The sequence below is a fragment of the Passer domesticus genome, chromosome 19, assembly GCF_036417665.1.
Source record: "Passer domesticus isolate bPasDom1 chromosome 19, bPasDom1.hap1, whole genome shotgun sequence".
NCBI classification, from domain to species: domain Eukaryota; kingdom Metazoa; phylum Chordata; class Aves; order Passeriformes; family Passeridae; genus Passer; species Passer domesticus.
This window is the reverse complement of record NC_087492.1, coordinates 11,744,470-11,761,132: the sequence shown is the minus strand read 5'-3', so window position 1 is coordinate 11,761,132 and position 16,663 is coordinate 11,744,470. Positions and strand designations below refer to the sequence as shown.

The 16,663-nt window shown below is 52.3% G+C and overlaps 1 protein-coding gene and 1 long non-coding RNA gene across 3 annotated transcripts in view; one reads left to right on the top strand and one right to left on the bottom strand.

Annotated features, from left to right (window-relative positions):
* Positions 1-16,663, bottom strand: part of GALNT17 (polypeptide N-acetylgalactosaminyltransferase 17) — a 212,985-nt gene that overhangs the window by 128,481 nt on the left and 67,841 nt on the right. The window contains exon 3 of one of the 2 annotated variants that reach the window (XM_064394841.1): positions 7,134-7,300. In XM_064394841.1, coding sequence (XP_064250911.1) covers positions 7,134-7,300 — 167 coding nt within the window. Of the gene's footprint in view, positions 1-7,133; positions 7,301-16,663 lie in introns of those variants that run through there. The other variant, XM_064394842.1, reaches the window with a different exon arrangement.
* LOC135283681 (uncharacterized) lies at positions 10,817-12,552 on the top strand. Its single transcript, XR_010349348.1, has 2 exons — positions 10,817-11,221; positions 11,852-12,552. It is a non-coding gene; the product is annotated as an uncharacterized LOC135283681 (long non-coding RNA).

Below are 16,663 nucleotides of genomic sequence, written 5' to 3'. Positions count from 1 at the left end.
TGTCCCCAGGGCTCTGCTGCCCACCTGGAGCAGCACTCAGAGACACAAGCAGTGGGAAATGCAGTTCCAGGCCCTCTCTCTCCAAGGCTTTCCTGCACAGCCTCACAGCATCTCCAGGTTTGCTCCCTGCCTCTGCTCTGTCCAGGCTCAGCCCACAGCACGCAGCTTTTGAGGAGAACTGACATTTCCTCCCTGCCTGAGCAGCCCTAGTGGAGAGGATGGCTGCACCCAGCACTGAGCTGGGCCAGCCTCAGCCTTCTGAGCTGTGCTGCAGCTCTGGGAGGAGAGGGCACAGAGCACAGCATGTTCTGGTATCATCAGACACATCCCTGGCACTCAGAGGGGTGCACTCTCTATTTCATTTCCCAGAGCACCCAGAAGTGCAGGAGTGGAAAATCCAGTGCTGGGTAACAAAAGTGAAATGCCAGTCTCCAGGAATCCCAGAATGGTTTGGGACAAAGTTCATCTCATTCCACCCCCTGCCACGAGCAAGGACACCCTCCATAGCCCAGGGTGCTCCAAGCCCTGTCCAACCTGGCCTTGGACAATTCAATTCTCTGAGAAACTTCTGTTCAAGCATCCCATGAGCCCTGGCCTGGGTTAAGGAGCAGGGCTGATGTGGCTGTGTGGAGAAGCATCAGTGGAAACCCCAGTGTCTGCACAGCTCCTCTGCTCCTGGGGATGCTGATCCTGTGGGACCAGATGTGCTCAAACCTCTGGAAACCATCACTGACTCACAAATCTCATCCCAATCCAAGTCAGGTGACGTTATCCCTGATTTTGCCCTACGTTTCCCTCAGTCAGCAGTCACTGAGTGCCCTGCACTGTCAGAACACCCAGCTCCAGCCTCAGGACCTGCAGAGGTGCTGCTGACCTCAAAGCTGTTCACCTGTCTGTCAGCTCAGGAAATGTTTCCTGCCCAGCTGATGCACCTTCAGCAGGTCCAGCTACACCAGGAAGGTTGGGAGGCCTGGAACAGAACACCAGGGGTTTGTGACCTGCACTAAGGGACAGCAGCAGAGAGCAGCTGTCACACACAGGGCAGCCTGGCCCTGTGATCTGCTCCTCCCAGGACTGCATACAAACTACAGCAGGGACAAAGCACCTCCAGCTCAGGGACTCGCTGCCACTGCCACCCCTGCCTGGCACAGGGCCACAGTGCTGCTGTCACAGGGCTGACAGTGACAACATCCACGAGAGCCTGAGCCAGGATAACCAGCCTGGTGCTCAGAAACTGGGACTCTGGATGTAAAGAGGTCAGGAGCCAGGATGGGAACAGAGCAGTGACCCCCAGCTCCCCTCATGCTCCCTGATTTCAGGCCTCCACTCCTGAGGATTCCATAGGGATCCACAGGGGCTGCACAGTCAGGAATTTACTCCAATCCAACACTGTCCTGCAGCCTGAAGACTCCCTTCTCTCCTGCACCCCATGGCTCTCCTCCTCACACACTCAGGCATCCTCTGAGGAAGCCAAATGAAGCGTCCCTCAGAGCACAGCACCCCTGTTTATTCAGGACTGGAAGGTTTGATCTCTGCTGTTGCACAAGCTGCTTCCCAGCAAGATTTGCAGAGAGAAACGCTCCTGAAAATGCCAAAAGGTTCAATTTCATCCTGCCTTTTGTTCTCCCTCTGTCCCTATTGATCTTCCCTGAAGGGCAAGTCCAAGGAACTCGAATCCAGTGGACCTGTTGCTCCATTAAAAAGCCCAGCTGCCAGCTGCAATGACTTATGATATCTATTACAAACTGTTTTGTCACCTACCCAAGATGGGAAATGGGGCTGCAAGGAAATGAAACCACTTGTGCCAAGGAAAGTAACCCCACCATGGACATCAGCCCACCTGCAAGCACAGAAACATCCACTGCTCCATCCTGATTAGGCTGAAAGATTTAGCAGGGGGTATGTATTCCATCACCCTCTGTCAGAGCTGGGGGAGTTCTCTGCTGTTCATGGGCAGTTTTCTTTATCTCTCCCACAGCCAATCCTCCCTCCAGGAGATCTCTGCTGTCCATGGCCACTGAGTGTCCCTGCAGGGCTGATCAAATTCCAGCATCCCATGGGGAGATGCTGTGCCCAGGGCAGGAGCCAAGCATTCCTACCTGGATCCAATCTGAGCCTGGAACAGCACAGCAGCCTTTGCCCACTGCATTGCCAGAGGAGCAGCTTTCTCCTGCCCTGCATTCCCAGAGGAAGAGCAGGCCCATCTCCAGCAGCCCTGGAGCTGCAGAGGAAAACTCCCCCCTTGTGCAGGATCCCTGCTGCAGCAGAAGCACAGCTGGCACTGCAGGAGGGCTGAGCCCCCATGGGATGGGACTGAGCCACCACCCTGACCCACAGGGGGTCAGGGAATGTTCTGACTCTGGTGGTTTGTTTGTTGGGTTTTTGTTTGTTTTGTTTGTACTATTGAATTTGTATTTTTAGTTTTCCTAATAAAGAACTGTTATTCCTATTCCCATCTCTTTGCCTGAGAGACCCTTAATTTGAAAATTATAATAATTCAGAGGGAGCGAGTTTACATTTCCCATTTCAGGGGAGGCTCCTGCCTTCCTTAGCAGACACCTGTCTGTTCAAACCAAGACACATCCCCACCCAAATCCTGCTCAAACCTCTCCACATGCTGTGCTAGCCCCCAGAACTAAAGGTGAGAACTGCCTGTAGCCACACAGAGAAAGGAGCAAAGACCAGCAGCACCAGAGAAGCTCAAGGAATTACCAAGAGCAGGGAGTTCCTTGTGCAGCCCTGGCCAGGTGTCCTTGGGAGAGGACCACACCTCCACACCCCTAAGGAAAACATCCTTGTGTTTGCCAGGCTCAGCTGGGTGGGAAAAGCCTACAGAGGCCAGGGTGTTATCAGAAACACTGGAGGGGTCAGGGCTGGGAGTGCTCCAGTGCCATGGGGGACCCCAGCCACCCCTGTCCCACATTGTCACCTGCCTGGAACTCCAGTGCCATCAGGGCTGGGATTTCTGCAAGAAATCATTAAAGCAGCTCCTTCAACAGCCAATAAATAAATGTGAACACTTTTCAGGGAGACTCAGAGCCAGGGGACTCAGAGCTGCAGGTAAAAAGCAGGGAGAAGCTTTTTACCTGCAGCTGGACAAGAGGGAACTGTGACAGGGAGCAGGGGGATGAAGCAGTTCTCACAGGGAAAGCTGGTCCCAGTCAGGGCATGCAGCTCAAGCATCTGCTCACTTGGTTCAGCAAAACCCAAAGAGAATCAAGAACACCCTGAGCTGGAAGGGACCCACAAGGACCATGTGTCCTGCACAGACACCCAGCAAACCACCCTGTGCTGCTCTGCTGCTCTTCTCCCAGAGCCTTGGGGCTGAGCACCAGTGGGACAGCCCAGGTCAGCTCCAGTTAAAGAACACCCCATCCTCAGGCTGCACTATTCAGCCCTGGGAAAGGCTGGGATGTGACTCAGCTCCCTGCAGCTCCCCTCGGAGCACAAACACCCAGACAGCTCCCGGGAGATCGAGGCACGGGCGCTGTTGCTGCTGCTGGAGTGAGCAGAACGAGGAGGGGATCCCTCGAGTCCCAGACCCAGGCAAATTACAACCCTGAGCGTGTCTCCCCCGGTGTAGCCAGCTCCTTTAAGCAGCCTTTTATCCAGAGGGCTTCCTGTATTCCGAGAGGCTTGCTTTTCAAAGAGATGTTATCCCAGATTAAAAACGCTAAAAGACACAACAACAACTAAAAAAAAAAAAAAAAAAAAAAAAAGCAGGTGATGATTAAGCAACAGAGTCAGACAAAGTGTGCAGCTGTGAGATAACACAGCATCTCCGGGGCACGTGGCTGCATCCTCCCCCAGCCAGGGAACCTCGTTATCACTCCCAAACACAACCTGCACACTGCCTTTGGAATTACAGCCCTGCAACAAGCACTAACAAAAGCAGCCTCCAAAAGAGTCTTTATGGAGTGTAATGTGCAGCTCAAGGGAGAAGGGGGTTCAAACTACAACTCCCCAAGCTTGCTCCTTCAAGGAGGGATTTTTTTTCCCCGTTACAATACATTGGCATCTTTTATCTATTTACAGCTCAGACATAAAGCATCAGAATGCCGGTGTTCATTAACTTTAATCTCCCACTGCACACTTTTGTGTTGTGCCGTGCTGTTGTACAACAAAGCTGAGAGCAGGGAGTGTCTAATGAGGCTTCAGAAGCTCTTTGTTCCAGCCTGAAAACCTCACACCAGCACCAGGCTTTGCTTCTGGCTGCCACAGCTCTACCTGGAGGGCACAGAGCCAGGTAGGCAGGGCAGGTAGCTCTTGCCTCTACCCCTGGGGCTAATCTTAAAACTTGATTTGGAAATCTCTGTTAATATTTGGTGCTTTGGTCTTCAGTTACCCAGATTTGCTGTGGTTCCTCTTCCCCCCTGGCAAACCCACACAAACCCCAGCCAGGGACTGTCCTGAGCCTTCAGCAACTTCCCCAAAGCTGCTTCTGGTGACCCAGGGACAGCACAGCTCTGGGCACTGCTCCCTGGAGTCAACCTTCTCTCAGGTTACACAGCTGAGCCCCAAAGGCTTTTTCTGGGCTACAGCCACGGAAATGGTCCCTCACTCCCACACAGCTGCTCCCACAGAGGCTGAAGAAATTCCTTCTTGTTCAATCACAGCCTCCAAAGTCACACCCACACAGCCCCATCCTCTGCTTGATCCTCCAGGATTCATCTCTAAATCTGAGAGCTCATGAGGAACTATTTTCCTGTAATTATTTTCCTGTAGAAGCCAAATCTATTTATTATGATGACTTTGTTTCTAATATCCAAAGCATCAACTCTGCGATGCTGCTGTTGCTGCTCAGAATGATTGCCGACCATTAGTGGGAACTCTGTGACAATGTTATTGCCATTAATAATTCCTGGCTGTCACTGCAGCTCCTCCAGGATGCTGAGAGGGAGCACATGGTCCCAGAGATACGTTCTGGTTTGTATCATTTCTTTTACATGAGAAAAGTAGATTATTACACGCTTGGGAGGAGCTCTTCATAAACATCTGCCAAGTTACCTCATTATCTTCCTTCAAATCCCTCCTTTAAAATCTCATTTGTCATGAGGCCTGCAAAGCCTCAGCAGCAGAACACTGGCATTATTAACTCACCCTCCCAGCTGATGGCACCACCTCAGTCATCCCCCTGCCCCTACTTTCCTGGTGCACCCAGTGTTTCTGAGGACAGAACTCCTCAGGGATGTCCAACCCTCAGCACTGCCCTGGGCCACCATGAGGGACCCTGGACACTCCTGATTCCAACCAAAGCACCCTCAGGGTGAGATGCAGCCCAGCTGTGCCAGGAGACTGGGATTTTCCCACCTTGTGCCCAGGATGTTTGAACTTGTCCATCAGCTGGGGTCATCTCCCTGCCTCTCCCTCCCTGGTGCTGTACAACAATCCAACACAACCCTGGCCAGGCTGGATGGGGCTTGGAGCAGCCTGGGACAGTGGAAGGTGTCCCTGCCATGGCAGGGGTGGCACTGGATGGACTTTAAGGTCCCTTCAACCCAAACTTTCTGGGATTCTGTGAAACCCCATAGCTGGAGGTGCTTGAACACAGTCCAGGCTTTGGGCACCCCTCTGCCTGCCCTGCCATCCCCCAGCCCCAGCCCTGCCAAACCCCAGTGGTGCCCTGCAATCCCACAGTGGGTACAGGGATCCCACCCTGATCCTCACTGCCAGCTGCAGCCCTGGCCTTGCAGACACTTTAGGAAGGATTTGGTTTTTGTTTTGCTGTCCTGTGCCTTTCCAGTGTCTCCAGAGAACCTGGCTCACCATCAGCCTCACAATGGATGAGGAAGAGGCTGCTCAGAAACACATCCTTTGTGCACAGCAACGAGGGGAGGAGCTCAGTGATTATCACCAATGGCTTCTCTTTGAAAGAGTTCTTCTCTTTGCCCCATTAATAGGATAAAATCTGGAGAAGGAGCCTCTCATTCTGGTGTTTGAAGTGCTGGGCACTGTGGGATACCCCAGCAGCACCTCACCTGCACTTCCCCTTCACCAGCTCTGAAATTCCACAGCTTCACCGTGGCATCATCCAAGCTCCTGCCCTGGAGCTGCTGTGACTCCCACCAGCTAAGGAGCTGCCCTCCTGATTCTTTTACTGGTAATTAGAACTCATCAGCTTTCACTCATGTGGTGTTTGAGTGTCTGTGTTTCCAGCCTGAACAGCTCACTGTGCACCAGCTCCTCCCCTCACAGACAGAGACAACCCCTCAGCTCCCTCTGGAAATGAGCTCTCCACACCCTGCACCCTGCCCTGCTCTTCCCTCCAATCACAGCATCCAGGGCACTCCTTGATTAAATTTTTTTAATAACATTAAAAGGATGAAGACACAGCACAACTGAAGAAGGCAGTAAACAAAGTCACTTAACTATTTGATGTCCTTCACAAGGATTTTAACTGCCCTGATTACGTTGTCTGAGTGGATACTGGGAGAAAAAAAAGAAGATTCTTGGAAGAATTTGAGTCTGAAAATGCTTCCTGCAGTTCTGTGTTATCAAAAGCCAGAAGGAAAGGAACAACAACAGTGTCTGAGAGCAGCTTGAACCAAAGGACACTCGTGTGTAATGTGGGAAACCAAACATCGCTTCCAGGCTGTGGCAGGGCCTGACCTGGACAGCTGGGCTGGGATTATTTCTTCCTCTTCCTCTTTCGTGTTCCAAAACCAGAACTCAGGGAACAAGGGTCTCTGCAGAGCACCAGCCATCTATAAAGCCTGGGATGGTATTTTACAGTAAGGAAACCGAGGCACGCACAAAGGAAAGGTCTCAGTTGACACTCCTGGGAGGTGCCAGAGCAGAAATCCCTCTGGGCTCCAAGCTCTTGTCCTGACTGAAGTTATTATCAGAAATAAGGATACCCTGAAACCAGAGGTCCTGGATGCTACTGAAGGGAAAGGTCAGATGGCTCTCTGGTTTCTTTCACCTTCCAGCTCTCAGCTACATTTTCAAACAACAGCTCTCTCAGATTTAACTGTGGTTAGATCCTGTTCCTCACCAGACAAGCTGCAGAGAACTTTGTGCCAGCAGCACACCCACCCCCTTATCCCACATGCCCTTGCCCCAGGAGCTCTCCAGGAGATTCCAGATTAAGGCCAGCCCCTCCTGGTGGAGCTGGAGCTGCCAGTGCTTCTCACCCTCGTCGCTGTTGTCGTCCACGAGGATGATCTCCTTGAGCAGGGGGGCAGGCGTGTGGTTGACAGCACTGTGCACCGAGCGCAGGATCACCGACAGCGCCTCGTTCACAAAGATGAAGATGATGGAGATCTGGGGCAGGTCCTTCCCGTATTTCAGCTCTTTGCACCTGCAAGATGAAGGGCAGAGGAGTCAGCAGAGCTCACGGGGCAGCACTTCCAGCCAGGCTCATGGAAAATCCCAGGCTGTCACCTCCCAGCTGTGCACAGCCAGGGATCCCCACTGCCTGCAAATCCAGCCTCGAATGACTGCTGCTGGGGAGAGAACACAGCACAGCAGAGCATCCCCGGGCTCAGAGAGCACATCCAGAGCTCACCCCACCTGTGTGTGTGCAGATAAGCAAGAGTGGCCTCCAGAACACAGCAAATGCCTCCAGCAGTTCAAGGGAAACTCCCAGTCCCACTCTGCCCCAAGATTTACAGGTGCTCAGAAATGAGCCTTGTTCTTCCACAGCACTTGGGAATTTTCTTCCCCTTTGCTTTGGAAAGAAATGAACAAAAAATGAGCCTTGGTTAAATTGTCTCAATAAATGTTTTTGCTGTCTCAGCAGATACTCCTGAGCACACTCCTGTCTCTGAAGCAGTGTTGTGCTGGTGTCACTGCACTCCACAGCCAGGATGGTCAAACCCAAACCCTTGTGATCACCTCCCTCGTTTCAGGAATCATTCCTTAACTCAGGCAGGGTTTGGGGCTGGGTCTCTGCTCACACAGACTTCAAAGCAGGACAAAAGCAGGAGCTCCCAAGTTTCCACCAGCACTAACCCTAGCAAGCAGCAGGTCCACGTTCCATGGACACACCAGAGCTGGAGAGAGGGACATCCACGGAGCAGGGCTGGGGCAGCTCTGAGGGAAGGGGTGTTCCAGGTGACCCCCAGCTCTCCAGGGAGCACAGGGACACAGATGTCGTTTGCCTGTTGTTTCATGTCAACTAGACACCTCCTCTTAACAGAGCAACTGTGGAAAGCAATCAGGACTTCTTAAACCACTTCCAACAATTTAATTCAACTCTCCAGCTGCCCCTACAATAAATCCAGGTGGGGCAAGGACAGAAGGAGGCTCCCTGCCCCTGCCCACATCCCTCACAGATTAGACACAGAACACGAGCAGAATTCCCAGCATCACAATGAGTGTGCACGGAGCAACCCCTGCCCAGATAACAAGAGGAAGACCAAAGGCAGAGTGACATCCCAGCAGCTCCTCAATTCCCCAGCAATGCCTCTGCATTTAATTGTCCTGGGTGTTTCTTAGGCAACAGCAGGAGTTCTTTAGACTCCAGAATGAGACTTAGGAGTCAAAGATTTCCACAGAAACACAGTTTTCTTTATGAAACTTCTTTAGTTAAACAAGTTTGCTGGGTGACAACACGGTTGTGTTCCTTGATTTAATTATTGCCTACCCTACAGCAAGCCAAGAGCTCAACAGAAGGGAACCAAACACTGAAAAGGATATTCCAAAGGGAAAATCTTTCTTTAAAATTAATGAAAGAACGGTCATGATGGGGCAAAGTGACAAGTGACCCTAAAATCCTGCCAGGAAAGTCAAACTACACTGACTCAGACATTAAAAACAGCTTTTGGTTGATGTTGATACCTGCTCTGGTGAAGTCAAGGCTGTCACAGGAGCAGGAGCGTTTCCTTTTAATCATTGCTCACCTCTGGGCAGCCTTCCCCAAGGAATGCTGCAGGGGATAAAGAGCTCAGCCTGCGATCAAAGAGCTCTGGAGGCAAATCCAAACCCAGCTCTTTGAGGCTCATCTCCTGCTCATTGGCATTCTCCCTGCACCACTCCTTCCAGGGTTCTCCCTTCCCAATGCCAGGACAGGCAGGCAAAGATCCAGGGAGAGGAGATGAGCCTGGGCAGGAGGAGTGGGAAAGGCCAGCCCACATTGCTGGGCACAAAGCTCCAGCTCTCCAGAGAGGGGAGAGGCTTTGCACCAACACCCTGCTCTGGTGGCTTTGGCTCCCACCACAGAGCTGGGAAGGCAGCAATTTTAAACCAAATTAACATCAAGTTTGTTGTGTTCCTCCCACGAGGTCCCTTCAGTGCTGGTGCCAAAAGCTGTGGGGTGAGTGATGCTCTGCCACAGCCTGCAGCTCTGTGAGGCTTCTTCCAGTGCACAAACCAGCAAATATCCCTGCAAGTGTGCAGGGAAACACTGGAGCTGTCCTGAGAAGGGAGGGGAAAAGGGCAGAGCAACACTTGAGCTCAGACATCACTGGAAAGGCCAGGGAGAAGCTGCAGGGAACAGCAGGAATGGTGAGGGCACAGGGTGGGAAGTGCTGGGCTTTGGGTTGTTGGGTGGTTTGGGTTTTTTCATAGGAAAAGGCCTGATCTGGATGCTTTGTCCTTCAGCCCATGTGCAGGCAGAGGCTCAGGTGTGACTGCTTCACTGGGGAACACTCAGACCCTGCAGGGAGGACTCAGACTCACTGTGGGTCAGCAGTCCTGGGACAGCTGAGGCTGCCCACACACCTCCCACACCTCCCTCCTCACCTGCACTCTCTGCAGCCCCAGGAACAGCCCCCTGCCCACCTGAGAGGCTGCCTTCTCTGCAAGGGTGGGGAGGCACAAGGTGGGAAATCCCTGCTGCCTTCAGAATTTCAATGACAACCCTGAGGAAGAGCACAGAGAATCCAGCATTGACCCCAGGTCTCAGCAGGAGCACCAGGGGCTCAGGGAAAGTCCCAAGCAATGCACCAAACCTCAACTGAGACTCCTGGCACCCTCTGCCCACAGTTACCCCCTCAGCCCTTGGTTGTGTGCCAGCCAAGGCCCTTGGAATTCACATCCCAGGCCAAAACACTCCAAAATTCAGCGAGACCTTAGAGCCCCTTCCAGTGCCTATAGGGGGGCCACAGGAAGGCTGGAGAGGGAATTTTTGCAAGGACAAGCAGTGATAGGATAAAGGGGAATTAAGATTAATTAATTTCTTTTAACTTAAAAGAGAGTCATATTGGGAAGGAATCCTTCCCTGTGAGGTTGGTGAGGCCCTGGCACAGGGTGCCCAGAGCAGCTGTGGCTGCCCCTGGATCCCTGGCAGTGCCCAAGGCCAGGCTGGACAGGGCTTGGAGCAGCCTGGGACAAGATGGGCTTAAGGTCCCTACAACCCAAAGCACTTGGGATTCTATCAATCTCAGGTTTTATTTCTAAAACCCAGCTCGTGCTGTATCTGGCCAGCCCAAAGCAAGTCTTGTTCCAGGAAGCTGAATGTTCAGGGGAACACTCCCTACACTTGAAAACCTCTACATTTAAATTAAATGCAAGGGTCAGAGCACCACAACACATTCCAGTGTCAGTGATTAGCTACCCAGCTAAAGCCCAGCCCATCATTTGATGTTGAATTTAGGCCTCATTCTTCATTCCATCAGTCCCAAAGGCTATCTCAGAAAGTTCTCCCTGCCCCTGGAGCAGGTGCTCCTCAGCCATGTGCACAACTGCAGGTGGCCCCAGGGCAGAGGTCCTGCCACATCTGCAGGATGTCAAAGATGGTGGGCCAATAAAAAAAAACCAAAAGGCAAGAATCCAGGGAAACCCCCTCAAGGGATAATCACACTCTTAGGGTGAGGAAAAATGCTTCTCCCAGCATGCCTTGCTGTGACATGCAGATTCCCTGTATCCCATTGGCCCTTCTCCCTGGCTCCACCCCTGTGCCCTCATCCCATTGGCCCTGGTGCTCTGCCCCACCCCTCAAGACCCCCATATAATCTCTGCTTTCAGTACTGGTTGGCTCTTTATCCTTGAGGTTTTTTGTGGAAGAAGCAGACTAAAGCTGTCCGTGGAATCCCACCCACAGACCCTCATCTGTCCTTCTGCATCACCCACATCCCACAGGAGCTGAAATCACCTGGGGTGAGCCCAGACCTGCCTGTGCCCCTGAAGTGGCTTCTTCACGGTGCTTCTTCAGGAAGGTCACAGCAGCCTGAACAACACCCACCAGGACACAGAGGGACTGGGCCAGCTTGCAATGAGTCCTGACAGGAGAAAACTGAGGGAGGCTGCAGGTGATCCCTCCCCATCCCTGCTTTGCTAGGTGAGAAAAACCCCCCTGCAGCACAGAGCACTGCCGACATCTGGAAATGAATCAGTGCAGGTTACACAATTACATTTAGTCTCACTAAATCCTGCTCTCTCCAATTAAACCTAGGCTGGCACCTGCTTGTAGGATTAATATCAAAATGTAGTGGAACGAAAGCCACCTCACAGTTCTGTCTCTCCTTTAGATCAATGAGGTATCAAAAAGGCATTTTATGTCCCATTAAATCATGCTTGAATATGTTTCATTAAATCATGCTCACAAAACTCTCCAAGTCTGAGGAGGCTGGGGAAAAACTCCCCATGTTCAGCACTGGGTTTAATTTAAGGACCTTGCTGAGATCTCATTGAGAAATGTTCTTGGCCTCCAACAGGGGGAAAAAAAGGGGTTTGCTCTGTGTTGGTCCAAGGCTCAGGCATGAAGGGAGAGGTGTAGGTGGAGATCAGGAAAAGGTTTTTCCCCCAGAGGGTGCTGGGCACGGCCCCGGGGCTGCCAGAGCTCCAGGAGCTCCAGGGATGGCCAGGGAGGGATTGTTGGGGTGTCTCTGCAGGGCCAGGGGCTGGACTGGAAAATCCCTGGAGGTCCCTTCCAGCTCAGGGCATTCCAGGACATCTCTTCTCACTTCAGAACAGACTGAGAGCTGATGACTGACAGCAGTCCCTGCATAAAACAACTCCCAACATCCTTCCCAGCCCCTCCTGCAGGGACACAGGATCTGGATGGGGGCAGAGTGACACAGCTCCTGCACTGTGACCACCACTGCCTTTACTGGGTCCCAGAGCTTTATTCTACATAAAGCTGAAGTCTGCAAACATGAGAACCTGCAAGGAAACCCACAAAACAAATGTATTTACAGAGAACATCTTTTCACCTGGTTTATGTAAGAAACCATCCCAAAACAAAGGAAGGCTCAGAAGGTGAGCTGGGGAAAGAGGAAGCAGGGCTGAGTTTCTGCTGAACAGCTTGGCACACGTCAGGCTGGATTAATCAAGTCAGCCAAATTCAAAAGACAAAAAGCATAAACCCCAGCTCTGCTCCAACGCGTGTTTGCCTGCTGCAGAGCCTGCTTTGAGTCCTCTGATCGTTTGTTTTCTGCTCAGCACACAGCTGTAAATCCACTCTTCAGAGCAGCCAGTGAGATTAGGATGTTTATTGTCTGTCTCGGTAACAGAAAAAAGGGATATCCCAGCATTTACTGCCTCATGATCCCTCAGCAGAAAAATCACCTGGAATCACAACAAACGCTCCTGGAGCACAGAGAGGCCACAAAGTGGCAGCTAACATTTACAAACCTCATCTTGCTGCCCAGTGATTTAACAAGATCCACTCTATCACTCAATTAACACCTCTCACCTGGGGCACAAAGCTATTTCCATCAACCACCTGGAACTGCCCTGTCTGGCATCAGCTAAACCCCAATGGTTTCTCTGCCTTCCCTTCCCAATATAACCCATTGATCAACACCAGTAAATGCAGATCATGGGCAGCCTGGAGTGTGGACTGATCCAAGACAACAGAGGCACTGCTTGGCTTCAAGGACTCTTCACTCTTTGGCCTCCAGATCAGTCTCCACACAGGGATGGGGACTCCCCACTGCCCTGGGCAGTCACTTCCAATGCCTGACACCCCTTGCAGTGAGAAATTTCCTCCCATATCCAATCTAAACCTGCCCTGGCCCAGCCTGAGGCCCTTCCCTCTCCTCCTGGCCCTGTTCCCTGGGAGCAGAGCCACAAGAACTGTCCATCCCTCAAACCCAGGACACAAGGACACCCTGTGCAGTGCCCACATTCCACACAGGCTGGAACAGGAGCCACTGAGGATGGGCAGGCCCTGCTCTGCTTTGGATGGATGTCAGGTCTGAAAATACACCCAGAAGAAAAGGTCAACAGAATAAGAGCAGGAAAACAGCAGCCTGCTCTGTGCAGCCCCTGGAACACACATCCCTTGGCCTGCCTGGTGCCTGGCACAGGTGGGGACGGCAGCACCCTGGGGATCACTCTGGAGCACACGGGACTGTGCTGTGCTCCTGGGAGCACACTGATGGCTGGGGCAGGAGTGGGACCTGCTCTGGGCTGCCCAGGGAGGCTCTGAGGAGCAGAGTCTGTGTCAGACTGGCTGATGACCTGAGTTCTATTTCATAACTACAGCACCATCAGCTCTGATGCTGCATTGTCCCCTCATCTTCCCAGGGATGCCCCCCCAGGGCTGTTCAGGACACAAATGTCCCCCAGAGCACAAAGGGGACATCTCTACTTGTCCTTCTGAAATGCCACCAGCAGCAACCACCATGGAGAGGACTGCACACCCTGGGTCTGTAGAACAGCTGTGGCTTTAGGGCTCTGTGCTGCTCCCTCACCCTCTGGAGTTATTCCTGCAGCTCCTCATGGGGTCCTGCTGCACCCCGCTCCAGCTCTGTGGGATCAGCCATCACAGGCAGCACACAGGGAGAGTCAGACACAGCAGTCTGTGCCAGCTGGCACAAAATGGACCCACATCACAGAATCACTGAGTGGGGTTTGGTTGGAAGGGACCTTAAAGGTCATCTCAACTCATGCAGATCCTGTGTGCCTGTGGGAGAATATAGGGCAGACAAAGAATGTGGTGGTTCTCATAATGGACAGCACACCTCTTTATAAAGCAGATCCCCTCTTTATAAAGCAGATCCTGTTGATGGGTTCTCCAAGATTTCATCCTCTATATCAGAGTGCCAGATCTCCCTCCCTCCTGCCCCCCCACCTTTATTTCTAATTCTGAGCATCCAGGAGCTCCCCAGTCTGGATCCTGACTTATTAATGATTTCTCTTTTGGCCATCACACTAAATAAATCCAGCTAACGTGCTTATCAGGAGCTTATCCCCTCCTGACATTTCAGTCTTGTAGCAGGCTCAAGGGTGTGAATATTTAAACAGGCAAATATTCTTTTGATCAGCAGAATAAATGAATTGTTATTTCCTGTCCTTAAAAACATTGTGAACATTATAGAAGTGCTCAGCTATGTTGGCACATCTTCCACAGGGCTGTGGAGCTGTTCCTATAAAACATGGCCCAGGAGCAGAGAGTTCCACTCACACATATTTAAATACCTTCTCTACAATGAGCTATGGAACAGCCATGTTAGAGCCAAGGATGTGTGAGACACAGCTCGGTCAGAATTAGTGCACAAGAAGTGAAATTCTCCCCAGATTCCAGAGACTGCTATTCCAGAGCAGCAATTCCAGAGATTGCTGCTTCAGGAAAACATCAACTTGCAACTGAAGGAGTCACCACTGCATCTCTCAGTGCTGAGGTTCCCAAAACTGAGAGCACTCCTCAGATGGGAAGTACTAGCAATCTTACCCCATTACAGAGACAGAGGTCAGGACTCCTCCTGTGTGTGGTACAGGAGCCCACAGTGTGTCCCTGTCACCTGGCACTTTTCAGGACAGCACAAGGAATGACATCCACTGTGCCCAGTTCTTGCACAGAGCCCCTGGCTCCTCATCAGTCCCAGCAGGACAAGGCAGGGCTGGCCACAGCCTCTGTCCTGCATGACCAAGCTCCAGGGTCTCCTCATGGCCACATCTGGCCACATCTGGCCACATCTGGCCATCCACAAGCTGGGGGCCCCCATTTGACAGGTCCTCAGGAGAAGGAGGCTGCTGCCCTCTTAACCAAGGCAGAAGGGATTTAAACACAGGATGTTGAGGTTATGATGCTCAGGGATGAAGGGGTCAGCCCAAGGGGACAGGGGGTCACCAGGGCTCAGGAGTGAAGGCTGCAGGTCCTGCTGCCTGGCTGGTGGCCTTTATCTCTTCTCAGGCAAGGTAGATTGGGCAGGCAGGAAAATGATGAGCGTTTTTTTCTCTGTTTGTTTAAAAACAGTGCCCTGCAAACAGAGCTGAACTCTGAATGATGTCCAAACAGGCAGGGAGTGAAGGAGCAGGCTTTGAAAAGGCTCTCTGCAGCACTGGACATGATCACAGCAGAGGCAGCAGCACCCTGAGCTCCCCTGCCAGGAGGAGCCCACGCTGTGAGACAAGGCCAGCTCAGAGCCCATCACCAGCAGGCAGGGCAGGAACCTGACCCTGCTCCACAGGGACAGCACCAGGTCCTGGCCACTGGCAAGGGCTGGGTGCTCACAGATGAAAAGCAGTAATGTCACACTGTGCATTGACAGGGAAGTGTAAATTAACAGTAAGTTGTAAATTAACAGTGCCTGTTCTGAGAGCCTCTGTTGGAGGCAGCTGCTGCCCTGCAGCTGCTCATGTAGGCACAGTCCTGGACAAGATAACTCACAGACATCTCATCTGAGGCAGAAGCCAGAGCTCCCTTCGAGGTCAATGGAGTGACACTGCCACTGCCAAAGGACAGTTCATTCCAGCCCTCCATCCCTGGTATATTTCTGTCAGGTAAAACACACTGAAGCTGTTTTTTGGGAAGGTGAAAATACCTTCTTCCTCTCCTGATCAGAGGCAGCCCCAGGCTGAAGGTTCAGACAAAGATCAGCGAGGGAAGGGAGCCCCTCATGTCCCAGCCAGGGACACCAGGGTGACAGTGCCACCAGCAAATGTCCCAGCTGTGCTCAGGCAGGTTGGGATGAAACTGGCACTGCTGGAAACCTTCCCTCTCAAATTGAAAATGAAATCCTTGGTGCAGAGGCTGAGGTAGGAGTGTTTTACTTGAATAGATCTCATGGGAACCCAGGAGTTTGACATCCCCAGGACAGACTTGGGGCAATGAAGAAGAAAAGTGGCCACCACTTGTGCTGCCTGGAACAAAGTGGAATGATGCCACTGCTGGAAGAGCTGGCATAAAAATGATGAACTTAAAAGGCACAATGGACTTTTAGAGACAGCTCCTCTTCTTTGTGATCACAGAGCCACACTGCTGACGGCTTTATGAACTGGAAGATGAAGAGGTTTTTAAACCTTTCCCATTACATACAGACATCACTGGATAAGTTTGTTTAACCTCTGCCAGAATTGGATCAGCCTCAGCAGAGGGGTGTCACTGAGCCCTGTCTGCCAAATTCCTGCATGGGGAATGTCACACAGGGAGAGCTCTGCCATCCAACACCCCGGAGCTGGCACGAGGGAGAGCTCTGCCATCCCAGCATCCCAGAGCTGGCTCCAGGGAGAGCTCTGCCATCCCAACATCCCAGAGCTGGCTCCAGGGAGAGCTCTGCCATCCCAGCATCCCAGAGCTGGCTCCAGGGAGAGCTCTGCCATCCCAACATCCCGGAGCTGGCACCAGGGAGAGCTCTGCCATCCCAACATCCCGGAGCTGGCTCCAGGGAGAGCTCTGCCATCCCAACATCCCGGAGCTGGCTCCAGGGAGAGCTCTGCCATCCCAGCATCCCAGAGCTGGCTCCAGGGAGAGCTCTGCCATCCCAACATCCCGGAGCTGGCTCCAGGGAGAGCTCTGCCATCCCAACATCCCGGAGCTGGTTCTAGGGAGAGC